Consider the following 25,696-nt stretch of genomic DNA (forward strand, 5'->3'; position numbering starts at 1 on the left):
GGGGGGGTCGTAGGCGGCGAGACGACAGGTATAGCGGAGAGCCAATGGGGAGCCGCGCACGCGTGACGTAGACGGTGAAGCGAGTGCAGGGGAAGCACGCAGCCAATGGGGATACCCGAGAGTGGGCGGTGTAGGAGGCGGGATGATCGGGGATCAATGGGGATGCGTGAATGGTGGGGTGCGGGGTCCGGGATGAAGAGAGCAGAAGTAGGACAGCTAATGGGGAAGTGTGAGCGGGAGCGGCGTGGGAGCGGCAGGGAAAACGGAATGGCTACAGGCGATGGGGGCAGCAGGGAGCGAACGGAGAGGCCGGAACAGTAGGAGATCCATGGGTTGCGTAGGTAGTGGGACGGAAGGTAGAGACAGCGAACAGCCAATGGGGAGCCGTGCAGCGGTGACGTAGAGGAGGGATGACGATAATGGCTGCAGCGAGCCAATGGAGAGTCTTGTGAGTGTGCACTACGCCTTCAAGGGGCGGTGCCAGGGCGGAACTAGCCAATACGGAGACCAAAAGGTGACCAAGAGGCGGTATGTGAGCGGCCTCGGAGGCGGGACTGGAGGGGAATAGCCAATGGGGTGGGTGATGAAGGCGAGAGCGAGGAAGAGAGGTAGCAGATAGCCAATGGAGGAGTCAGAGTGAAGGCAGTTGAGACCTCAAGGGGCAGTGCAAGAACGGGATGAACCAATGCTGAAGCTAGAAAGTGTATCGGGACAGAAAGACCCGGAGGTGGGACGGGAAAGAGCAGAGCCAACGGGGATGTTGTAGCTGGTGTGAAGGAGGGGATGAACAGCCAATAAGGAGGCTAGAGGAGAGGAAGGTTCGTAGGCCGTCTGAGCTGTAGAGTGGTCGGGCCTCTGAACCGTAGAGTGCAGGCAGCCCTTAGAAAGAGTATGCCTCTCATGGATGGATTTACCTTCTCCTTAACCCTCCGTGACTCCCTATTGCCCCAGGGCTATGAATGCCCAGAGCCCCTGAAGACCTAGACTGCATCCTAGTGTGAGATCTGAGAAAGCAAAACGGACTCTCCTGTTGCAGTTAGTGGGTCTGCCCAACCCAGCTCCGAGCCTTTGCTTGAGCGGTGCCACCAGCCGAGAATGCCCCTGATTATCACCCTCAGTGTTCTCCAGGACTTGGCACCATTGTTGAATGAATGGCCAAATGAAAGGTTGAGTTTTCGGGGAAGATTAGCTTTTTCTAACTCCAGCTCAGAAAACACTGACCGTGACTATGCAGCCAGGAGTTGGTCGGGCATGTTGGCAGATATTGACTAACGTAATCACAAATCAAAGCCCTGTCTTTCTTGCGGGACTGAAGCTCCACACCCCACAGTGGCCTCACCTCCCTTCTTTCTGTCCCCGGTCTCTGCTCCTACTGTTCCCTCTACCAGGAGTGCTGCTCCTTCTTCCTCATCTAGTGGACTCCTTTCATTCCCCTTTCACTCTTCCTTTGAGATCCCGCCTTCCGTGGGAACAGAATTGTAGCTTGTGTCCACTGAACATGGCCATTCATACATTCCCCCTTCATCCTGGGAGGATTTTCTGAACACCTACTGTATGCAGGGTTCTGACTCACAGCATCCCTAGGAGGGAGGCAGTTCCACCGGCGGGCTCCCCTCCTCAGGTCTCAGTGTCCAGGGTGGGGTTATGGGCCAGGAACCAATCAGTATGTTTAGTTGCAAATAACAGGGAAAACCCCACAAAATAATATGGGCTTAAACAAGATAGAACTTTTTTTTCCTCACCTAAAAGTTCAAGCTGTTAAGTAGTCCAGGGACTCCTTCCTGCCCACAGAGTTAGGGTGTTGTCTGTGTCCCGGTGTGGCCCCAAGACTCTCATCCTTCAACAAATCCTGTCAGCTCTCCATTCGATATATTTCCCGAATATACCCTCTCCCCACCCCCTCCACTGCCAACGCCATCATCAGTCGCTGATGATGTAGCGACTGCAGTAGCCTCCCTCATCATTGCAGTAGCCTCCCTCTCACTGATCCCTCTGCTTCCATCCTCACTCCTAAAGTCCATTCTACACTCAGCAATCAGAGGGATCCTGTTAAGTCCTAAGACAGTTCACATCTCTCCTCTACTCACAACCCTCCCATGGCCTCCTACTCACTCAGAGTAAAAGCCAAAGTCCTGACCATGGGCTACAAGGTCCTGCATGGTTTAACGGCCCCCCTAGTCCCCTCTCTTACCTCACCTCCTACTCCTCTTCCTCTCACTCACACCATTCTAACCATACTCTTACCTCCTTAGTAGACCTTGAGCAAATCGGACACACTCCCACCTCAGGACCTTTGCGCTGGCTGTTTCCTCTGGAATTACTCAGATATCTACATGGCTCCCTTCCTCACCTCCTTCAAGTCTTTGTCAAAGGCCCACTTCTCTGGGGACTTTCACCAACCTCTCTATTTAATCCTGTCCACTCTCCCCCGGAAGCCTCCCATGTGAGAGGATATAGTCCAGTGCAGAGAGGAGATGGGGACCTCTGCCCACCTGACCCCTCGGCCCTCATTCTGCAAGGGTCCTGGCTCTCAGCAGCAGCAGCATCACCCGTCACTCAGCTTTCCTCCTTCTTTTCTGGCACTCCTCTCATGGAGCAAGTGACAGTAAGGGAGAGATGGTTTGGGGAGGATGTAGCCCACACCTCGGACCCTGAAAGAGAAAACCAGCCCCCTCTCTCAGGAGGGAACAGGTCCTGAGGCAGGGAATGGGGCCTCGGCTTCTAGAACTGACCTGGTTTATAGTTACATGGGACATGTAGGGAATGTTCAGAACCAAGTCGACAGGGAGCAAGGGGTCATTAATTTACCTTAGGGACATCCCTAAAGTTGGACTCCCTCCTGATGAGCACGCGCCTCACCCCCTCTCTTGCTCCCAACCACATGCCATATCTTTTAAGCCCCTGCTGTATGCAGGGTCCCTGCAGGCCTTCAACCTGAGACCTCACCCCACTTGGTGCCTCCCCTGCCTGCCTGGCACACACAGGCCATCTTTGGGTCTCAGACATGTCCCACCAACTCAGAAGCCTCAACCAGTGAAAGTTTTGTTTTGAACTAATGGTAGGGAGGGTTGGGTTCTTTTTTTTTTTATTGCTGTTGGCTGATTTTTTTTAGGTTTTTTTTTTTTCTATTCACCTATTTTTTTTTCTCTTGTCTTCACAAAGCCAGGCCACCAGCCCCCTCTGGGCTTTTCCAGAAAGGTGAGTCTGAGTTGAGGAAAGAGGCTCTCCTTCTTTTGAGGATTTGGGAGATGGTGGGAGGAAAAGAAGCAAAGGGGTAAAGGGGGGGTCTTGGCCAGTAGGTTTATACCATGTGAATAAAAATCTGTTTCCAATTTCTCTTTCCCAGGCCTGAAGCCAGTCTTGCAGACGGGTTGGAGTGGACATTGGATGACAGAACTCTGGGTCATGCAGGGCACTGGAGAGCCAAGGGCAGGGAGTCTCAGCCACAGCCTGTCAGGAGAAGCCCCTGGGGGCTGGTCTCCCCTGTTGACCATTGGTTGGAGGGGGTGCCTGCGGAGGTGAGGAAATGCAGCCGCCAAGTCTTGGACAACCTGAAACCTTCAAGCCCCCAGAAGAATCTCCAAATCTCAGAACCTCCCTATCATTGCAGCCTAGAATTTAAAACCTGAGACCGTTGTGCTCAAGGAAACCTGGCGGTTTCAAAGCCCAGCACCAATGGAACGCAGGGCCCCTATCCTCCAGCTCTGTGATATTGGGCAAGTTGCCCGACTACTTCGTGCCTCCGTTTTCCCCATCTGTATAACGGCCATGACGACAAGATGGAAATCCAAGGGCTGTGGTGAGGATTGAACACGATAATTGTGAAAAGTGTTCGGCGGTGCATCTGGCACATGGAAAATCTGAGAAATTGTCGGCTACGGGGATGATGGTGGATATTTAGAATCCTAAATCCTTGGAAACTGGGACTTTTCGAAGTAGAAAATCGCAAAGGCTGAGGGCCTCAGAAGCATCGGGCCATGGTGTCCCTGACCATGAGAAGGTTGGGGTCCCAACGAGCCTCTCTAGGCTTTGTGAGGATGGATTCATTAATACTGGGGCCTGGTTGGGACCTTCCCCTCTGGGTCAGAGCTCTCAGGCCCTAAGATGTAATGAGGCAAGACTTTTCTCCCTTTCCTCACTCAGTGATGTTCAGTGGATTCTGGGAGCCAATGATTCTCAGACTCTTGGATTCTGTGAATTGTCGGGGGTAAGGAGGGACTCCCTGATTTTTTCTCCATGAAGTAATTTCCATGCCTCTCACCCTCTGTGAGAAGATGGGTTGCAAGAGTATCCGGAGCTCCCACCCCTGGGCAGTAAGACCGTGATGACCGTATCAATTCCACTTAAGGGGAAACTGAGGCCTGGACCAGAGCAAGGCCTCTGGAAACGCAGCCCTATTCCATTTCTTTCCCTGGTGTTTCCCATCCACATGTAGCATCTCAGTTCCTTTCTTCCTTTCCCCAGAGACCCTCAAATATCCCCTCACTCACAGAGTGGCATCTCTCCCTGCCTGGGATGTCCCTGTGATTTGAGTTCTTTTCCCTTTTTTTCTAACCCTACACACTTTTGTTTTAAAAACTGTAGTTTCTCATGAGCCCTGTTATCTCATTGATACCTCTCACCTCTGTAGTGAGGGGAAGAAATCATATTTTCAGATGACTCGTAAAGGGCAAACAAAAAACCCAAAATTTCAAAATTTCCGTTTAAGTCTCATAATCAAGAAGAGGAGAAACAGAGCGAGCAAGTGAGAGAGAGAGCGAGAGAGAAAAAACTATGAGAACCCCCCCCACCCCGTGATTATCAGCGTACACACTCATCGAAAAAAAAAATTGGATTATTAGAAGAGAGAGGTCTGTGGCTTCCACACCGTGGTTTTTCTTCTCGGTATAAAAGCAAAGTTGTTTTTGATATGTGACAGTTTCCCACAAGCCAGGCTGATCCTTTTCTGTCAGTCCACTTCACCAAGGTGAGTGTCCCCGCTCTCCCCCACCAGATGCGGGTCCAGCGGAAGAGACGACAGTGAGGTAGGCACTGGGTTGGAGGGTAGTCAGGGGCCCTCGGGGACCAGCAAGACACACGCAGCAGCTCCTGTGATCCTGGTCAGGTAAGGTATTTTTTACAGTAATAATACTAATAACAAACGCCAGAGGACTGATAGATCAAGTACTTAATCAGTGCTGAGGCAGAGGCAAAGATAAATAAATGGATCGATGTGTGGACGGGTAGGATTTTTTAAATATATCAGCTGCCAGTCTTTATGAACCTCAGAGCTTTGAACAACTTGAAACACTGTCCAGGTGTAACTGGAAATATCAGCGACGTCTCTGACATACCTTTGGCTCTTCTCTCTCGATATCTCCCGTCCCTCTCTGTCTCACTCTTTTCGTGATTCTCTGCCCCTCTCTTTCTGTTTCCCTGGCACGCAGACTCTCCACCCCTCTGTCTTTCTCTGGCTCTGACCATCTCCCCTGTCGCTGTCTCCTCCAACTTGACCACACTCCATTTATCTCCTTTCCTCCGTCTCTCCCGCCGCCTTTCCTGCTCACTCGTCTTGCCTTCCCCCTGCCTGCCTCTCCCCCTCTACCCCCAGCCTCCAGCACAGAGCTTTGTACAGTTGGCGCTTAATAACAGTGTATTGAGTAATGTCGAGGAGGACATTTACATTTTACAAGAATGAGCATCAATTCTGTTTGCCCCAATCGAAAGAGGATTGTGGGCTGTCGGGTTGGGCTGAGCACTTAACTTGAACTTGCGCTTGCACCGCATGAGGAGACCCTCCAGGGGGGCACTTCACGCAATTGTCAACCATGGTTTAGCTGTGGGATTCTACCCTCAGGACCTCGTGTTGTGGGGGGAGGGCCAGGATCCATGTCCAGGAACAGAGCAGGCCATTCAGGTCTGGGGTGACCTCATCTCTGCAGGCTTAGCAAGTGCTCACTGAGTGTTAACTGTTAGTATTTTTTAACCAAATTAGAATCATGCTATCTAGCTATCTATTGCTTTTGTTTCTGCTTTATTCAATGAATAGGAGCATTTTTGTAGGTCACTGAAAAATGTTTCAACGTATGATCTTTCATAACTGTTCAGACTGTCCTCACATTGGTATGAACCACAACTGGTTCGACCAAGTGCTGATTTTTGGACATTCGGGTTGTTTCTAGTTTTTTCGCATAATCATCCCGTATTAGTTCCTCGGATTCCTACAAATCGAGTGGCTAGGGCAAAGCATTTGTGCATTTTTAAGGTTTCTGACCCTCTCTGCAAATTGTTCTTCCAAAAGGTTGTCCTGTTTTATGTTCCCTCTACTCAAGCTAACCGTGGGTGGGTATTGTCATTTTTTAATCCTTTCTCAACATAACAGGTAAGAAAAATATTACCATGTTGTTGAAATTTGCATCTTTCGATAACTTACACTGTTTGTTGACCATATGTGCTTTTTTTTTTTTTTTTCAGTTGTCTGGTCAAGTCCTTAGTCCTAATAGGGTGTTCATCGTTTTTATTTATTGATTTGTCACAGCTCTTTATATAAAAGGATATTAGCCTTCCATCAGCCGTACATATATAGCAAATATTTTCTCTCAATTCATCATTTACTGAAGTTGTTTTGCTATTTGTTCATGCTGTTTTGTGATGCTTATGATGTTTTTATATTGTCAACAAGGTTAGTCTTTTCTTCTGCGGTTACTGTCTCTGGTTTTGTGCTTAGAAAGTCCTTTCCCACTTGAAAATGAGATAAATGTTCACCTGTGTTGGCTTTTATTCTCTTTTATGGCTTCATTTTTTCCACTTACTGTAGAGGTTACGAGTGTGGGTACTGGAGCCAGACTGTCTGGGACAAACCCAGCCTCAGCTCAAGCAATTCATGTGATTTTTAGCCAGGCATTTAACTTCTCGATACCTCCATTTCCTCATAGGTACTGTGATGGTTATAATAGTACTGACCTCAAAGGTTGGTTGTAAGGATTAAATCTCTCAACCTTGTTAGATGCTTAGCCTAGGGCCTGGCATACAATAAACCCAAGATCCATATAAGATTATTATTTATCTCTTTAATGGATCTGGAATTTATTTTAGGGTACATGATGAGGATGACATTTCAAACTGGGCAGGAAGGGGTTGGTGGAAAAATGGACTGGTTAGTCATTAGCTTTATTTTCCCCTTAATTATCCCAGAACCATTTGTTAAACAATCTATTCTCCAGCGTCCCCTGGTTTGAAATGCCGTGTTCATCACAGACTCCATTCCCTCTAGACATTGGTCTGTATTTGAGCTTTTCCATTCTGTTCTGTTCCTCGGTGTCTGTTCTGGTGCCAGGGGCACAGCGCTTTGCTGATTGTTGCTCTGCAATACAATATAGCACCCGGCCGAAGGCCCTGGCATCTTGCCCTTTGTTATTCCTCATTATTTTGAAATAACGAAGGATCAGCTCCTCCAGCCAGAGACCAACAACTGTTCTTATTTGGAGCATCTCTCTCTCTCTCTCCCTCTCTCTCTCTCTCTCTCTCTCTCTCTCTCTCTCTCTCTTTGTCTCTCCCCATCTCCCTGTGTTGTTTCTGTCTCTCTTGTTCTCTCTTTGACTTTCTGCTCCTATGGGTTCCTTCCCCCTCCTCACTGTCTCTCCTTCTCTCGGTGTCTCTCACTATCTCTCCTGTTCTCTTTGTTTCTCTCTCTGTGTGTCTATCTCTGTCCCACCTCATGTCTCTCCCATCTCTCTCTGTAGCTCTTCTTCTCTGTGTCTCTCTGTTTGCCTATGTCTGTTTGTCTATCTCTGTTTCTGTCTCTCAGCCAGTCCCCTGGGTAGAACGGCAGTTATCGAATCAAAGCCCTACAGACACCTAACGGCTCACTCAGACACAGAGCACAAGGCCCCTGGCCCTCATCCGCTCCACACCTCTCCCCTTCCCAGAGTACAGAGGGGCAAATTGAGGCTGGGAGATGGGCGGGAGGGCCTCTCTGAAGGCCTCACAGAGATGCAGTGGTAGAGTTGAGACCCAAGCTCAGATCTCAGGACTCTCAGTGGGGCCCTGGCTCTGTGTCTCTCCCCCACAATGGGCCTCAGTTTACCCCTCAGCACCCATGACAGGGGCAGGGGGACCCTGGGCTGTCTCCCAGCTGCTGCCGTTCCCCCTTCTACCCTCTCACAAGTTGGACCCTCATGGTCACAGTGTGGGGCTAGCCTCACAAGAGCTAGGCTGGGTGGGGTCCCAGGGCCCCATGGGTCAGGAGGCCTCATGGCCAGAGGGTGGTGATACTAGAGGGACATAAGTCAGTCGGTATATCTGTGGGTCTGGCTGTGGACAGAGCTCAGCCGTGTCCCCAGAGTTGGCACAGGTCCCTGGGATCCTCTATCCCACGGCTCCTCCAGAGAGCCTGGTGGTAGACTCTACCGGCAAAGGCCAGGGCTCTGACTGCTCCCACCATGAGGTCCTAGCTGAAGGTCTGCCAGCCTCAATGTCCCCTTCCTTCCCTCCCCATCTCTGGCAGAATGGCTGTGAGTCTGGGAGCGCTGTCCCAGAATGGACAGGGAGATGGAGGCCCTGCAGGGGTCCATCTACTGATCACCAACATTTTGTTAAGCATTTCATGTGCGTTAACTTTGGAAGATGGGTACAATTATTGTCCTGTTTTACATATGAGCCCAAGGAGAGTTACAGCTAGTTAGTTTCAGAGCCTGGCCCCAGGCTGGGGGAAGCAGAGGGGACGATTCTGACCCTCCTGCCTTCACAGAACTTAGGAGGGAGGCTTGCTGCAATTCCAGGCCTGGCAGGCGGGAGGCACTAGGAACTTCGGGAAGTTCCAGTGATTTTGGACACCAGGGACATAGGCCTTCACCTACTGAGAAGTTGGACCCGTGGACCCCACAGAGTCTGTGGGTTTGAGATTCTGGGATCATTTGAATCTAAGAAATGATGTTCTACGATTCTGAGGTTCTAGAATAGTACCATTTGAAGACCCTGAGGGTCCCAGTCTCTGTGGGGTCTGCATGGCGCTCCCCAAGCATCAAACCTTGGGCCTCTCCATGGCCCAAAAAGGGCCGGGTCTACAGGGCCCAGGGCTTGTCATGGTGGCCAGACGGACGTCACTCACCACATCCGCCAGCACCCACATCACCCCACCTGGGCCTGGCCGGCTGCAGGACGGGACGGCCAATTCTCGGAACGAAACCCGTGGGGTAGGGTACCTGCCCCCTTCTCTTCCTCCTTGGTGCCGATGAAGCCCAGCGCATCCGGCCGCCATGACGTCAATGGCGGAAATATCTGGGGAAGTCGGGGGCTGTGACAACAAGGCCCAGATGCAGACCCCGATACGAAAACACAAACTATGTCCCAGAAACATCCTCCATGTGGCTTCTAAGAAATAGTCAGAAAAGGATGCCCCAACAGACAGTGCAGGAAGCCGGCTGCCCAATCTGGCCCTCCAGGTACCCCACCACGAGACAGACCATATCCACGGCCCCCTTCTGAGAATGTATCTATGCTGCCCTGAGTCAGGTTGTTGCAGATGTGTCTGAGGAGGCGATTTCTTATAGGCTCTGGCCAAGGGTCCAGGCAGCTTGAGAAGTGACCACAGGCTAGCCGTGTAGGCCAGGCCAGAGCGGTGGAAAACATCCACTCATTCACCAAAATCAGTATTGGTTCGCTCAGGTCTTCTGTGACAAAGTACCACAAACTAGGTGGCTTAAATAACAGAAATGTTTTGTCTCACAGTTCTGGAGGCCAGAAGTCCAAGATCAAGGTGTCAGCAGTGTTGGTTCCTTGTAGGGCTACGAGGGAGAAATCTGTTCTCTCTCCTAGCTTTGGATGGTTTGCTGGCGCTCTGACATTCCTTGGCTTATACAAGCAACACCCTGATCTCCGCCTTCATGCACTCATTCAGGCCCTTGTTCTGAGCCTCCGTAGACCCAGGCTCCTGATTCTCACGCAGTAATGTTCTAAGGCCCCGAGAGAGTAAGGGTTTAAATACCTGGATTCACACCCCCACCTCCGTCAGCACCATAACTCTGGCGACCCCCATGAGCTGAAAGCAAAGAAAGAAAGGAGCAACTGCCCCCTCAGAGCCCTTCTTCTGCTCCCCAGGGCTGCTCTCGGCAGCTGTGTGCCCAACCCAGTGCTATGGGGCGGGGTGGGGAGACACACACATACACACACACACTTTCCGGAGAAAGAAGTAGAGATCTCAAGTCACCATGGGGCTGTGGGACACTGTACCTGGTTGTCCCCTTCAGTAAAATGGAAGTTGGGCTTGGCAGTCCCTTCCAGCTCTGGCTTCCTCTCGGATTGGTACTCTAGCATTCCGAGAAACCAAGGCCCTGCCCATCGGGGAGTGTAAGGTTCTGGAGCCATTCTGGAGGATTTTCTGGATAGGGCTTGGATAGGGGAAGAGAGGAAGAGCGGGCATTCCAGGCAGGTCGAATAGCATGAACAAAGGCTTGGAGGCAGGCCTGAAGAGCAGAGATTGGGATGAACTCCGGTGGGAGCCGAGTCGAGGAGCTCGCACAGGCCCCGGCTCAAGAGAGCCTGTCTCTCCTCCTCTCTGGCACCTGCCCTGCCAGCTCCATGAGGGGCGGGAGCCCAGAGATGATCTCAGATGGAGAGCTCCAGACTCCTGTACTCAGCTTCCACACGGCCTTGCCACTTGCATGTCTAACACCAGAGTCGTCATGTCCCTCCACACCTGGATCACCACCCCCAACCCTGCTCCCCCATCTCCCCCATCTCAGGTCATGTCAGCTCTGTCCTTCCAGCTGCTCAGCTAATACCCAGAAGTCACCTTGACCCTCCCTCTCTCACCCTCCGCATCCAAGCTGCCAGCAAATTCTCCTGACTCCACCTTCGAAACATTAACTCCGAACCCACCCACTTCTCACCATCTCCACTGTCATCATCCTGGTCTGGACTGTTGCTTGCCTGGACTATTATAGTAGCCTCCTCACTAGTCCCCCTACTTCTGCTCTCACCTTCCTAGAGTCTGCCCCCCTCACAGCAGCCAGAGGGATCTCTGGAGTCCATGCCCACCTTGCACTCCCAGATATACCCGTCACTGGGGTAACATAATGCTCCCAGGAGAAAATCAGAAAGCAGCCCCCGTGGGATCAGCAAAGGTCGTGTGGCCTATACTGGGTTCAGGGAGGACAGGAGGGCTGAGGCTTGAAGAGCACCACTCAAGTGCTGAGACCTATCCTGGCTGAGGCCCCACAAACCACCCCAAATTCCCCACCACCCTCAGGGAGGACACCTCCCCAACAGGCCTGTGCCAGCGTGTACAGGCACGCTGTGTGCTGGCTCCGTGTATGTCTGCACGTGGCGTGTGCTTGGAGACACAGGCACACCCGTGCTCCTGACACCGAGTATGTGTGTGCACACGCGCACACACGTGACCAGAGCTGGGGCCCCTTTGGGACACACCCCAGCCAATGCCTGCTCTGACCAGAGGGGGTGTCCACATGGTTCAGATGGTTGAGCATTTCACACACACCCCAGCACGTTTGTAACTCCTTCCCCTTGTGTCCCCGCAGCCTGCCCTCGGACAAGGACCCAATGCCCAACCCCAGGCCAGCCAAGCCCTTGGCCCCTTCCTTGGTACTCAGCCCATCCCCAGGAGCCTTGCCCAGCTGGAGGGCTGCACCCAAGGCCTCAGACCAGCTGGGAGCCAAGGGCCCAGGGACAACCTTCCAGGGCCGGGACCTCCGAGGTGGGGCTCACGCCTCCTCTTCCTCCTTGAACCCCATGCCACCATCGCAGCTGCAGGTGAGGCCTAGGGCCCAGGATGGGGCAGGCAGGGTGGGGTACCTGGGCCTATAGGTGCCGACCTTTACTGTGGCACTGGGCGGGGGGCCCAGCTGGGGCACAGGAAGTGGTTTTCTGGGTCCCAGGCACGTCTGTGACTTATGCAGATGTCACGGGGCCAAGAAAGTCCCCACTTAGCAGGTCTCAGAGATTCGAGGCTCTCCGCAACCTCCCAATCCCTGTCTCAGGATAGGATACCCTATCATGGTCCCACAGGCATAGCCATGTGTGTCTCCATCCCCCTGTGACAGAGGGCTTGGGGCCCAGGGAGGTGAGGTGACAGGATGGAGGCCAACTCTGCCACTTATTAGCTGTTTGATCTTGAAAAAGTCACCCAATCTCCGTGAGCCTCAGTTTCCACATATGTAAAATGGGGTTGGTCATTCTGCCTAGTACGTGGGGTCGTTGGTGAGGAGTATACGGGTTAGACATGTAGAACAGTGAACATGAGGATGGCATCTCACCCGCCTGCCTTCCCCCAGCTGCCCACAGTGCCCCTCGTCATGGTGGCACCCTCTGGAGCACGGCTGGGTCCCTCGCCCCACTTGCAGGCACTCCTCCAGGACAGGCCACACTTTGTGCACCAGGTACCAACCCAGAACAGGCAGGGAGGAGGGAGCAGGCGGGAGAACTGGGGAGAGGACCTGGCTGAAATGGACCCCATGTGCCCCTAGCTCTCAACGGTGGATGCCCATGCCCGGACCCCTGTGCTGCAGGTGCGCCCACTGGACAGCCCAGCTATGATCAGCCTCCCGCCACCCACTGCTGCTACGGGGGTCTTCTCCCTCAAGGCCCGGCCCGGCCTGCCACCTGGTAACACTGTACCCCACAGCTCCACAGAAGCCCAGAGCCCCCAATCCTTGAACATAAGTGGTGTGGGCTGCTGACTTGCGGCCCTCAGGAGGCCAGAGGTGTCAGGTCTTATCATCTTGGAAACTCCAACCTCTAAAAATGTCAGGCTCAGAAACTTAAAGACACAGAGTGTCAAAATCACGGAACCACAGATCTTTGCAAAGTTAGTCGAAATGTCAGCGCAGTCTTTGAGCTGCTCCACCAGTAGCCTTGGAGATTAGGGACCACAGAGCCCCCTGGGAGTCTGGGCCTGCAAAGCTCAGGAGGGTGGGAAGCTCAAAATGAGAGGCTTTGTGGGCCGAGCTCCAGAGCCTGGCCCCCAGCCCCCAGAGGTGCCCTGTCCCCACCTGCAGGGATCAACGTGGCCAGCCTGGAATGGGTGTCCAGGGAGCCAGCACTGCTCTGCACCTTCCCAAGCCCCGGTGTGCCCAGGAAGGACAGGTCAGTGTGCAGGGCTGGGAAGGACCCTTGCCCTGCCATCCCCTCCTCTGACACACTTTGTCCCCCCAGCACCCTTTCAACCATGCCCCAGGGCTCCTACTCACTGCTAGCAAATGGTGTCTGCAAGTGGCCCGGATGTGAGAAGGTCTTCGAGGAGCCAGAGGACTTCCTCAAGTGAGTGGGTCAGGCCTGTTCCGGTCCAGGGGGGCCCCAGTTTGTGGGAGGAGGTCTGGGGTGCAGGTCTCAGCTCAGGCCTCATCCCGATAAGGGGTAACATGAAAGAGGCAAAAGCTGAGACTGCGGGTTCAGATCCTGGTTCCATCACTCACTGGCTCTGTGACCTTGGGCAAGTTACTTAGTTTCTTGGAGCCTCGGTTTCCTCATCTGTATAATGGGGGCATCATAACAGAGGTGTGTGCTATGATTTACCTCCATTTTACAGACAAAGAAACTGAGGCCAAAGAGGTTAAGTGTCTTGATCAAGATCACCCAGTTCCTGAGTAACAGCCAGCCTCCGGAATCCACACTCCTAACTGCTTTGCCCTGCTACCCCCCCCTCATGCCAACACACCAGCCTTTTATTGATTTTATTGACCCCCAAAGTCCCAGATCCTCACAATGGCTATTGCTGCCTCCTCTCAGCCCCATCTCTCTCTCTTTCTCACTCTCTCTCTCTCTCTCTCTCTCTCTCTCTCTCTCTCTCTCTCTCACACACACACACACACACACACACACACACCCCTTTTCCAACCATACCCAACTATCAGTGGCAATTCAGTGCATCCCGTCCTCTTCACAACCAGGCCTTCGCACAAGCTGTACTCTCCACCGGGAATGCCTTTCCCACTCTCAGCTCACTACCCTTCCATCATCATCTCCAGCACCCTGGACATACAGTAGATGCCAAGTAGCATATGTTGAAGGAATGACAGGTGTGAAAGGAAGACTGAGGTAGAAAGAGGGGAGGGAGGCTGAGGCTCTGAGGAGAGACCTTCCTCCCAGAGGGTCTGAGCCCTCCCCACTAGGAATGTTGAGCCGAGAAGCCAGGCTCGCCATGGTCACCCGCATGGACTCTTTCCGCTACCCAGGCACTGCCAAGCAGACCATCTCCTGGATGAGAAGGGCAGGGCACAGTGTCTCCTCCAGAGGGAGGTGGTGCAGTCTCTGGAGCAACAGGTGACATGGGGGGGGCGGGGGCAGGGGGGCGGTGGGTGAACCGTACGTCCACCCTGTGCCAGGATACAAGCTCACCCAGGATGGGGGCTGGCATGAAGGAAGGAAGGGGGCAGGGCACTCCCAGGGAAGACCACAGCCTACACAAAGACGTGGTGGAGAAAGATCAGGTTGAGGCCTCACTCTGTGCCTGTCCTCACAGCTGGTGCTGGAGAAGGAGAAGCTGGGTGCTATGCAAGCCCACCTGGCTGGGAAGATGGCCCCAACCAAGGCTCCATCCACGGTGAGCCACCCCAGGCCTACAGGTTGCACAGACTGCTGGGGAGCAGGGGAGAGAGAGGCCCTGCAGGGGGCGGGGGACCTATCCTTGCACCCAGGCCCTGGGATCTCTGGGCCCCTGTCCCCAGCTCCAAACATGCCCAGACCTAGGAATCTGTCCCTTTCTACCTACAAACCCTCTGACCTTAAGATCCCAAATCATGATCTTGAGTTTGCAAAGCAACAGCAAATCGCCAAACACTGAATGCAGACTGTGTGCCGCTGGCAAGACCAGCTATATAACTCACAGGGCCCAGTGCAAAATGAAATCACGGGGCTCAGATTTCAAAATGACGACCGCAGAGCATTAAACAAAGTGCAGGGCCCCAAGACCTTCAGAGATCACATAGAAGCTGGCCCTGGGTGTCAGGCACTGTTTGTGAGCACTTTGGTGATGTTAACTTATTTAATCCCCATGATGCATGGCAAGGTAGGTATTACTATCATCCCCAATTCACAGATAAGGAAAATTGAGGCCAGGGAGGCTTAGGTGACTTTCCCAAGGTCGCAGTTGGGTAGCAGAGGAGCCCAATTCAACCCTAGCTCGTGGCCCTGGCACTGGTGTGCTACACACACTAGTGTCCGTACCCGCACTTTAATAAATATGGCTCGTGCTGCTTTGTGGGATTCTACATCAGAGTGGAATTGAGAAGAGGGTGCCCTTACTTTTAAAAACACTTATTTAAAACTAAAGTGGCAAGTTTAAGCCTCTGGGTCACCAGCCTCTCCCTCTTCCCCCAGGCATCATCCGACAAGGGCTCCTGCTGTATCGTAGCCACTGGCACCCCGGGCACCACTGTCCCAGCCTGGCCGGGTCCCCAAGAGGCCCCTGAAGGCCTGTTTGCTGTGCGGAGGCACCTCTGGGGCAGCCATGCAAACAGCACGATCCCAGGTAAGGATGGTACGTGCCCTACGTGGTGCCCTCTGAGCCCCTCATCTCCCTGCCTGGTACTGGGCGGGGGACTGCTCTTCCCCACCACTGCCACCCAGCCTTTGGAAACTGGCAACTGCTCGTAAAAGCTTCCTCTCTGGATTTCCATGGCCTCCAAGCCCCCATTGTGGTCTCAGATGTCTAGTCCTAGCCCTGTCTCCCCTGAGGATTAGGGCTCACTCACTCTGTGCTTCAGCTACTCCATTTGGTCATCAGAAGGAAGAGAGCTAGCTTAGTAATTCCCAGGGACTCTCCCTCTCCCCACCAAGGAAAAGCAGGGTGACTCGCCCAAGCTCACCAATCCCCTACTGCCCGCAAAGTCTGGGCTGTGGGCTTAATAGCGATTAGGGCCTTCGAGTGCCATCCTGACTCCGCCATTTAACCAGTTACATGCATTTCATGGGGAAGTTACTTCATTTCTTTTAAGCCTTGGGGAGAATAAGCCCCATTTTGGTGGAAGCGGTGCAAAGGGGAAATGATATCATTTATGTCAAGTGCTTAGCAAACAGTGACTGGGATCCTGGAAAGCGGTATTCACGGTGGGATTTCAGGCATGCAGACTCGACAGCCGGTCGGTCGAGAGCAGAGGGTGGGAGAGGGAGCGAGGAGTTCCCTGACGGGGCCTGATCCCACCGTACCTCTGCCAGAGTTCTTCCACAACATGGACTACTTCAAGTTTCACAACATGCGGCCCCCTTTCACCTATGCCACCCTCATCCGCTGGGTAAGCAGAGTGCCGGGCTGAGGAGAAGGAAGAGAGGGCGGGGTGGAGGATCTGCCTCTCTCTGAGCACCCCCAGGCGGGCTCCTGCCTGAACAAACCCACGCCTCAGATGTGATCCCCCATCTTCACCCCAGACCTGCCCCCAAACCCACAACTAGACTGCCATCCAAGCCAGTGCAAGCTAAAAGCTGGCCTTCAACACACCCCCTTCCTGATGGCCACATCAACTCCAAACCTAACTGCCTCCTGGGCCTATAAATAGCCCCCAAACTAGCCCCCAAACTCCTTCACCAGCCCAGACGTACCCCAGTCTGCCGACACATTCCCCCCTAGACCCTATCCCTAACCCCTTCCTGTAACACCTGACCCGTCCCAACCCCTTCATCCTCATCCCCCTAGTGCCTTCCCAGAGGCTTCACCAGAGCCCACCCGGACCTTTATCCTAGGCCCACACCTAACCCTACACAATGCCCCCCACTCACCTACCTAGCCCCATCCCAACCCGGAGCCTCACCGCAGCCATGGTCACTGACCCTTGACGCAATTCCATTCCTAAATCCAAGCAGATCAAATTCCCGGACCCTTAGCCTCACTCCACGCCTAATCCCAGCCCTGACCCTTAACGACCACACACAGTCAACCTCATTCTTGACCCTGAAACTAACCACATCCCTGACACATAAAATAACTACGTAACTAGGCCCACCTCTGACTCCTGACCTAATGTCACGCGTCATCCCACCCCTCGCCCCTTGACTCACCCCAGTTCATCCCCAGCCTGACCTTTAACCAGCCACTTCCCTGACCTTTAACTCTGCCTGGTCCTTTACCCCTTCCAAATCCTTAACTGGACCCCACTCTCTGGCCCTTACCCTTCCCAAACCCTGAAACCTCACTCTCACAGAGAACTCCAACTCCAACTCTACCCCAGAAATTTAACTTAACTCTAGCCCTAACCCTGAAGCAGACCCCACTCCAACCTCAAACCTGATCCTCTACCTAACCCCATCCCAGCCCTACCCTCACCCCGCTTCTAACCCTGTCTCTGACCCGTCACCCCACACCATCTCCCTTCCTTCCCCCGTCCCCACAGTTCCACCCAGGTCAGAAGGCCCAAGGTGGGCCAGTGCCCCTCTCAGTCCGAATTTGGGGGAGCGGCTCCCCTTACCCCCACACCCCCTAACCTCCAGGCCATCCTGGAGGCTCCCGAGAAGCAGCGGACACTCAACGAGATCTATCACTGGTTCACACACATGTTCGCCTTCTTCAGAAACCACCCTGCCACCTGGAAGGTGAGCACCTCCGGAGGTGGCAGTGGCTGGGAGGGCCTCAAATGCCACTGCGGTGCTGGGTCAAGTTCAGGAATGGGCGGGCCTGGGACTGGGCTTGTAGGCATGTTGAGAAAGGGCAGGAGGTCGATTTTTGGTGGGGACTGCTGGCCTCAGAGGATGACTGCCTGCCTGCTCCCCTCCCCAACGTCCCCGGCCCGGCTGGCTGGTCCTCCTTCCACAGAACGCCATCCGCCACAACCTGAGCCTGCATAAGTGCTTCGTGCGCGTGGAGAGTGAGAAGGGGGCCGTGTGGACCGTGGATGAGTTTGAGTTCCGCAAGAAGAGGAGCCAGAGGCCCAGCAGGTGTTCCAACCCCACACCCGGCTCCTGACCTCAAAGCCAAGGAAAGAAGGAAGGACAGGGGCCAAAACGGGGGAGTAGAAGTGGCTGGAGGCAGGGGTGACCGGCCCTGAACGTCCCTGCAGGGACCAAGAAGTAAGGTGTGCACCATCTTGCTGGCCAGGGACCCTGCTCCCCAGCTGACTGCCCTCCTGGATCACATGCTCTGCACCAAGGCTGCTCAGAGGGACCTTGGCCCCAACCCCACACCCCCGCCCCAGCCCCCTGCGACCGGCTCTCCAGCCAAACTGAGCCTTCACAACCGACCACACACACAGCCTGCCTCAGTCGCTCTCACAGATGACCTTAGGGCTGGAAAGGACACAGAGAGTCGCAATCCTGTCCCTTGGACTCAATACAAACCCTAAAACACGAAGAGCCTGCCTCAGTACACTCACACCACCTCAAATCCGCAGTCACACAAACAGTCACACCCGAGCACAGTCCTGTCAACCCACATGCCCCAAAGCACACACCCGTAGCCAGCTTCCAGGCCCACAGGTGCAGCGTCACACGGGGCATGCCCAGACACCCGCACAGAAGCAGCCTCGGTACCTTCAGGATCTCAGGTCCCAGAAAGCCACACAGACACATGCTGGTCACACACGGTATCACACAGCTCCCGACACAGACGCTCGGTCGCACAGACTTTCTGAACTCACCTGCATATCTCACACACCCACAAAGCACCCCAGTGGGCGTCCTGAGTCCCACGCAGACACCCAGGGCCATGCACACCGACTAACCAAATGTACCCAGTGTCTCACCTGCCACCCGCCCCCTCCCCCATCCTGAGCCCTGTGCCCTGTGCCCCCATCCATGCCTCAGCTTAGACTGCAGACAGAGCCCCTCATTTATTTGAGATCCAAGGCCCCAACCCCCAGCACCCTCCGCAATAAACTGCAGCTGAGCTTCCACACTCTGGATGGTCGCCCCAGATAAGGGTTGGGGTCAGGTGGGCAAGGGTCTGGGGCCAAGACTACAGCAGGAGGAACTGGACCACAAGCAGAGGGCATGGCCCAGGCCAGTGCTTGGCCAGTGCCCCCAGCACCCCAAATCCCTGCCTGAGGCCTGGGGGAGACCTCTGCTGGGGGCTGCTCAGGCCTCACGGACCCGGCCCAGGAGGCCAGCATTCTCCTGGCGAAGGGCTCGGTAGTCCTCACGGATCTTCTCCAGGTTGCTGAGGGTCTTCTTGCCCATCTCCGTCTCAATCTAAGGCAATGCGAACCGCAGCCCTTCAGCGTGCAGGGCCGCTTTCCCAGCTCCTGCTCACCAGCCCCACCCCATCACAGCCACCCAGGGCCCCTCCCATGCTCCTTCCACCCCCTCCAACAGCAGCCTGCTCTGTCCCACCGCCAGGCCTCTGCACATGTCATCCGTCCACCTAAAGCATCCTTTGCTATGTGGCAGGACTGCCCACCACATACTCGAGCTGAAGCCTCTGCCAACGGCCCTGGGAGGCAGGTGTGAGGACCCTCAGGGGGAAGGAGGGGGCCAGAGCAGGCCACTGGGCTGCTCCAGGTCACACACACAGCGCCTAAGGGGCAGGGCTGTGTCTGGTTCCACAGCCTCTCTTGGCATAAACCGAGGAGCTGCCTTGGTTAGCCTTCCCAGCCCCAGGCCTCACCTGCTCCTCAAGGTCTCGAACCTCCCGCATGATTGTGCCCGTGTCCTCGATGGTCTGGATGAGCTGGCTGCAGTTCTGGGGACAGCAGGAGCAGAAGGCTTGCACCCCAACTTGGCCCCACCCCAGCCAGCCCCCAGGCACGCTTCTCCCCTCACCTCATGCAAGGCAGCTAGATACTTGTAGGCCTTCCGAACAGCATCGTCCTTTTTGGCATCCTGACCAGACAGAGGAGACCCTGAAGGTGTCGGTGGGCTGTCCCCGCCTCACCCCGCCCCTACCCCACCCCCACCTCCAGGCCCCCACAAGGCCACCCTCTCCCACTCCCTGACTTCATCTTCCCCAGGGCAAAGCCAGGCCCGAGCATCAGTGTACCTACGAGGCTCACACAGGGCCCAAGGCCCACCCCACCCCCGCACCCAGCCCGGCCTGCCCCACACCTTGAACACAAGCTCATCAGTCACCGCAAACGTCCGGTCCAGCTTCCCAGACAGGGAGTTGATTTCCTTCTGAAGCTCCTTCGTGTCAGACAAGATCTGGCAGAGACCAGGGTAGCCGTGAGCCCGTCTGGGGCGGGCAGCCGGCCAGCTGAGGGCATTCACGTTTATGCTGTCCCATCCAGACAGGGTCAGGGGTGGCTGGAGTGGACTGTGTGGGGCTCTTCTGTGTCTGGGTATGGCCAGATAGCTCTGACTTTCAGAGGGTGTGAGGTCCCCGTGTAGCCCTGCAACACACATCTGCCCCTTCGGCATATCTACCCGTATGACCCACCCTCCCTGGCCACGATGGCGTACCTTAGTGATCTCTTCCTTCTGCTTCCGGATGTTGCCCACAATCTCCAGGATGCGCTGGGTATAGGCCAGCCGAGACACGTCTCTGGGCAGGGTCTCGAGCTCTGACATCTAGGCAGAGACAGCAGGTGCTCCCTTAGCACCCACACCTCCCCGGCTCTGAGTGGCCCAGGGCCCCCACACGGGCCTTACCAGCTGCTTATAGACGTCCTCCTTCCGGCGGGCCTCTTCAGCAGCTGCCCGAACACTCTGGTGCAGCTCCTGGATCTCTGCCAGCCGTCGAGAAGATTCCAGCTGCCAGGACCCCACGGGTAGAGGGCAGTGAGGCAGAGCGCAGGGCTAGCCCCCTAGGGAGGAACCGAACCCGCCCCACCCATGGCCCCGGACCCCACCACCTACCTCTCTGCAGTCCTGGAGCTTTCGGAGGTGGCGGTACTCAGCAAGGAGCGGAACACGATGCTTTTCCCACTGACCTGCCAAGTGGATGACCCGCTGGGCACTGCTCTCTACCACGAGCTAGGGGTGGTGGCAGGGGGGCTACATGTCACACTGGCTGGGCCCATCCAACTCCGACCCTCCCAGCCCAGCCTCAGCGCCAGCCCCACCTGCAGCTTGGCAAGGTTGGCAGCCCCGTCGGGCAGCAGCTCCACCGCCCGGCTCTTCAGGCGCAGGGCCTGCTCATGCTCCGCTGTGCTGAGCTTGCTCTGCCGACACTCGGTCTCCACCTGGCACCCAGGATCCCCACTCCCAGTCAGTGGGGAAGCCCCATGCACACCACAACCTCCCAGCCCCCGCTAAGCCTGGAGAGCCCTGACCTAGCCCAAGGCCCTCAGATGACAACACATCCCTCTAGGGGCCCTATGGGCCCCTCGGACCCCTCCTGATAGTAACAGAGACCTATAAGCAGTGACAGGCACCCACAGGCCCCTCTGACCCCTCCACCTCCACACTGACTCCCCAGGACCCCTGATGAGCCCCACAAGCCCCTACAGAGGCCCACAGACACTTACACCCCTCCCGATTCTCACAGACACCAAGGCACCGCTAACCCCTGCAGGTCCAACACCACCCCCACCCCCAACCCTACATCGCCCTCTCATTCCCACTGATTCTCCTGAACCCTCAAGAGGCCCACAGGTCCCCAGTGTCTCCCATGAACCCTTCTGACAAGTGCAGACCTCTACAGAGTACCCCCTCAAGTCCCTCTAAGCCGTCTAGGCCGGACTTGTGACCTGACCCCGGTGGACAACCCCTCTCCCACACCCACCTGCACGAGGCTGATTCCCAGGGTCTTCATGTTGGCTTCAACCTCTTCAATGTTGCGATTCACTCCCTCCAGCTGCTCCCGAAGAGACTCCAGCTCCTGCTCCTGAGCTGCCCATGTGTCCTGGGAGGCACAGGCAGTCGGGGTGGGGGTGTCAGGCCCAGTAGACAGCCAAGGGCCCAAGACACCTCCCCCGCCCCACCATTGCTCTGCTCACCTGTTCAGGCCGCCGGGAGGTGGCCGGCACATCTGACACCTGGGCTGCCTGGGCCTCGGGCTCCTGGGGAGCGAGAAAGGAGCATCCTGGCTGTCGGGGAAAGCCCTGCCCCTCACAGCCCAGCCTCAACACCCACCAAAAGCACCTTCCCAGCACCATACCCGGGTACAGTACCACTGACGGCTGTCAGAATGTGTGTGAGGATCAATGCACTCTCTGACCTTAGACTGGAGTGTTTGCTCATAAAGAAACCTCCCTGACCCTGACACAGCTCTTGCCCATCTGCCCATGAGAAGGACGAGGGCCCCTCTGGATGACCATCCAAGGAGAGAAGATATGTCCAGAGGAAACTGCCCAGGAAAAGCTGGGGTCTGCACAAAGAGCAGCCCTACACGCTTACATAGTTCCCACCCCTCTACCCTTTCTCCACGGAAGTCCCCAAGAAGCCAGGGGACCGTTCTGGGTGCCCATCCACCATGGGGAGAGGGCAGGTGGGAACACGGGCCCCTGTATGGATAAAATGTGGTGTGTGTACATCAAGCAATACTGCCTTGGCCCCATCAGCATGCCCCAGGGCCACTCAGGCCCACCCACCAGATGGAAGGTGAACTTCTCTGAATGTGTGAAGCGGGAGCCCTTGGGAGCACCAGTCCTGGCGCCAGCACCCCAGGCCTGCAGCAGCTCTCCCAGGTCTCGGGCTTGTTGGGGGGGCCCTGGCCGGCCCCAGGTCTGGCGCAGATGCTCGGCCAAGTGCTTCTGCAGCCGCTGCCGCTGAGCCCGAGTATCCTCCTAGAAACAGTGGAAGAGTGTGGAGGCCTGCGGGGTACCCAAGGCCCTGCCTCCACCAGGGAGCTGCTTGACAAGGTGCTAGTCACACCAGCCATCCAGCCTCTCCCACAAGGGGGCCTGGACCCACTCTCCTGGTCCACAGGCCTGGGAGCTCCCTGAGGACGGGGCCTCCTCTTCTTCAGCCCTGCTTCTCTCTACCCACTGGCTCCCTGCACTGGAGGAGGCTGTGGGAAGGGAGAGAAGTAAGCCTGCAGCCCCCAAATTAGAGACCGACACTCAAAAGATATGTGGGGACAGAGCGGAAACCGAGTCAGAGGTGCTGGGCAAAGAAGGGGGCAGAGGCAGAGTGGAATTGAGAGAGAGAGCGAGAGACATGAGAACAGAGGCAGTTTTGAGACAACTGGAGAAATCTGATTACGAACTCAGTGTTGGATGGTATTAAGAGGTCACTGTTACCAATAGAGGGGACACGGGTTTGAGCCCTGGTCCAGGAAGATCCCACATGCCGCAGAGCAACTAAGCCCATGCACCACAACTACTGAGCCTGTGCTCTAGAGCCCGCGAGCCACAACTACTGAGCCTGCGTGCCACAACTACTGAAGCCCACGTGCCTAGAGCCCATGCTCCACAACAAGAGAAGCCACCGCAATGAGAAGCCTGCGCACTGCAATGAAGAGTAGCCCCCGCTCACCACAACTAGAGAAAGCCCACACGCAACAACGAAGACCCAATGCAGCCAAAAGTAAATAAATAAATAAATTTAGGGGAAAAAAAGATGTAATAGGTTCTGGTTCAAAAGATAAAATGCATATACAAAGCTTTAAAAAAAAACAAAAGAAAAAGAGGTCACTGTTAATTCTGTTAGGTGTGAAAATGGCCCAGGGGTTGTGTTAAAAAGTGCCCTTATGAGTTAAGAGATGTCTGCTTAAGTATTTAGAGTTAAAATGATATGATGTCTGGGACTTGCTTTAAAATATTACAGAAAAAAATGTTAGAGAAGGGATGAGGAAAGATTGGCAAAATGCTTATATCTTTTTTTTTTTTTCTCTTTTTGGTTGTGCCTCGCGGCTTGTGGGATCTTAGTTCCCCGACCAGGGATTGAACCTGGACCCTCAGCAGCGAAAGCGCTGAGTCCTAACCACTGGACCGCCAGGGAATTCCCACAAAAGGCTTATAATTGAAGGTGGATGGCAGGGACATAGAGTTTATGAGACTATTCTCTCTACTTCTGTGTCTGAAATGCCTGTAAGTTTAAAAAAGAGAGAAAAAGATAAAGACAGAACAAATGGCAGCGGAGGAGGCGGAAGGAGACAGTTCCAGAGGCAGACAAAGTGGGGAGAGGATGGGGACAGATACTGAGGTGGACAGAGGGGAGATGGAGGCGGATATAGAGGTAGATGAGGCAGAGACACAGAAACGAGGAGACAGCAGTGGGGAGAGAGAAAGAGGGGCAGCAAAACCACAGAAGGAGAAAGCCAGTGATGAGAAGAGACGGTGCAGAGATCTGGAAGCCACACGTCGGTGATGACGGCAGAGACAGAGAAAGAGGGAGCGAATCAGGGGCAGGAAGAAGGTAGTAGAAACAGGGAGGAAGGGAGCAGATCCTGACAGCTCTGGCTGCCTGTGCACGTCCTTCGGTGGAACATCGCCCTCAGAAGAGAGCAGTATCACCACCCTTGTCTCACAGCAGGAAGCGGACACTCCGAGGGGCCATACTGACTTGTGCGAGGGCCACAATCTTTCTGACTCCAATGTTCTTTCAGGCAGGGAGCCAGGTAGTTGCACACAGGGAGGAGACGATGGAAGAGAGGGACAAAGTGGGGAAAGGAGAGGGGCAGAGGACTAACGGGAAACGAAATGGGAGCCACAGTGAGCAGGGACCTCGTCAGCAGGGACCAAGCACTGGGCAGTACCTGGACGGGGAGGCGGGATGCCCGGTGGACCCAGTCCTCATCCCTGGGGCGGTCCCGGCCCGTGTGCTGGCAGAGTTGGATGGCGTGGCATTCAAGAAGCGAGGCCACCCTCGCAGCAGGCTGCGGCACCTGGGCGGGGGCTGGTAGCAGCAGGGGACTAGCCTGGAACTCCCGGGGCTCTGGAGGCAGCAACAGAGTCAGCCAGCCCTCCTGCCTCACCATGCAGTTAGGCCCACCTCTACCCCTCCCCCCAGCCCCTCTCCAAAGCCTCATCCTCACCTCCTCTGGAGAGCAAATCAGGCATGAACAGCCTGCTGGCATGGAAAGGCTTCTGGTGGGCCGAACCCTGGTGAGAGAGCAGAATCAGACCTCTAGGATGAATCGTGACGGGGGGCACCAGGGAGAGGGGGCCAAAAACCTGAGCACCCAAATGGGGACAAGGCAGGCAAGGCAGCAACAAGCAACACTGACATGAGTTGAGGGGTCCCACCTGGAGGTGCTGCAGCTTAGGAGTGCGAAGGAGGGGTGGGACCCAGGGCAGGGCTAGCTGGTCCCGGATTTGGCTCCCGATGGCCCGGAGGAGGATAGCTGAGTCACCTAGGGAAGTGGGGAGGGAGTGTCAATCAGGTGACAGTGCCACAACTCCAAAAATGCATACCCTGGGAAAGCAGCCTGACTGCCCCCCCCAGAGATACATATCTATGTAGCTATCATTCTCACACTCAGACATTCAACAAACACTTATTAAGCACCTACTTAGAATGGTACCAGTCACCATTCTAGACCCTTGGGCTACTTCAGTGAACAAACTGATAAATATCCTCCTGCCCTCCGGCAGAGGCAGGTAGAGGAGAGCGTGACCAAGGCCGTAAGTACAATACAGAAGACTGTCAGGTGGTCATCAGGAAAGGAAGATAAGGACCATTGAGAGGAAGATATAATTTTAAACAAGGCAATCCAAGGAAGGCCTCCCTGAGGTGACATGTGAACAGGAACCTCCAAGAGATAAGGGAGTGAACCATGAGGCTATCTGGGTGAGTAAGCCAGCAGATGCAAAGGCCCTGAGGCCGGAGTGGCCTGGTGTGGTTAGAGTAGAGTGGACGAGGCGGGGGCAAGGCAGGAGGTGAGGCAGAGAGGCCCCTTCCAGCACCAACTCCCCACCTGGGTCAGCCCAAGCCCCAGTTCCCTTCCCCCTGCTCTGCA

At 55.1% G+C, this 25,696-nt stretch overlaps 2 protein-coding genes across 6 annotated transcripts in view; one reads left to right on the top strand and one right to left on the bottom strand.

Moving 5' to 3' along the window:
• The window catches only part of FOXP3 (forkhead box P3), a 19,419-nt gene extending 607 nt beyond the window's left edge, over positions 1-18,812 (top strand). For 2 of the 4 annotated variants that reach the window (XM_067723671.1, XM_067723672.1), the window contains exons 2-11: positions 3,347-4,966; positions 11,517-11,748; positions 12,270-12,374; positions 12,462-12,600; positions 12,993-13,254; positions 14,169-14,256; positions 14,456-14,536; positions 15,313-15,463; positions 16,150-16,226; positions 17,416-18,812. In XM_067723671.1, coding sequence (XP_067579772.1) covers positions 11,539-11,748; positions 12,270-12,374; positions 12,462-12,600; positions 12,993-13,254; positions 14,169-14,256; positions 14,456-14,536; positions 15,313-15,463; positions 16,150-16,226; positions 17,416-17,769 — 1,467 coding nt within the window. In that variant the 5' untranslated portion in view covers positions 3,347-4,966; positions 11,517-11,538 and the 3' untranslated portion in view covers positions 17,770-18,812. The remainder of the gene's footprint in view (positions 1-3,346; positions 4,967-11,516; positions 11,749-12,269; positions 12,375-12,461; positions 12,601-12,992; positions 13,255-14,168; positions 14,257-14,455; positions 14,537-15,312; positions 15,464-16,149; positions 16,227-17,415) is intronic. The other 2 variants (XM_067723674.1, XM_067723673.1) reach the window with 2 other exon arrangements.
• The window catches only part of CCDC22 (coiled-coil domain containing 22), a 13,397-nt gene continuing 6,431 nt past the window's right edge, over positions 18,731-25,696 (bottom strand). For both annotated transcript variants that reach the window (XM_067723668.1, XM_067723670.1), the window contains exons 4-17: positions 24,984-25,090; positions 24,773-24,839; positions 24,494-24,672; positions 22,386-22,580; positions 21,792-21,854; positions 21,578-21,697; positions 20,916-21,035; positions 20,710-20,826; positions 20,503-20,604; positions 20,314-20,421; positions 19,960-20,055; positions 19,678-19,737; positions 19,523-19,597; positions 18,731-19,107 (exon numbers count right to left, since the gene is read on the bottom strand). In XM_067723668.1, the coding sequence (XP_067579769.1) occupies positions 18,994-19,107; positions 19,523-19,597; positions 19,678-19,737; positions 19,960-20,055; positions 20,314-20,421; positions 20,503-20,604; positions 20,710-20,826; positions 20,916-21,035; positions 21,578-21,697; positions 21,792-21,854; positions 22,386-22,580; positions 24,494-24,672; positions 24,773-24,839; positions 24,984-25,090 (1,523 nt within the window). In that variant the 3' untranslated portion in view covers positions 18,731-18,993. The remainder of the gene's footprint in view (positions 19,108-19,522; positions 19,598-19,677; positions 19,738-19,959; positions 20,056-20,313; positions 20,422-20,502; positions 20,605-20,709; positions 20,827-20,915; positions 21,036-21,577; positions 21,698-21,791; positions 21,855-22,385; positions 22,581-24,493; positions 24,673-24,772; positions 24,840-24,983; positions 25,091-25,696) is intronic.

The sequence above is a fragment of the Pseudorca crassidens genome, chromosome X, assembly GCF_039906515.1.
Source record: "Pseudorca crassidens isolate mPseCra1 chromosome X, mPseCra1.hap1, whole genome shotgun sequence".
In the NCBI taxonomy this organism is placed as follows: Eukaryota; Metazoa; Chordata; class Mammalia; order Artiodactyla; family Delphinidae; genus Pseudorca; species Pseudorca crassidens.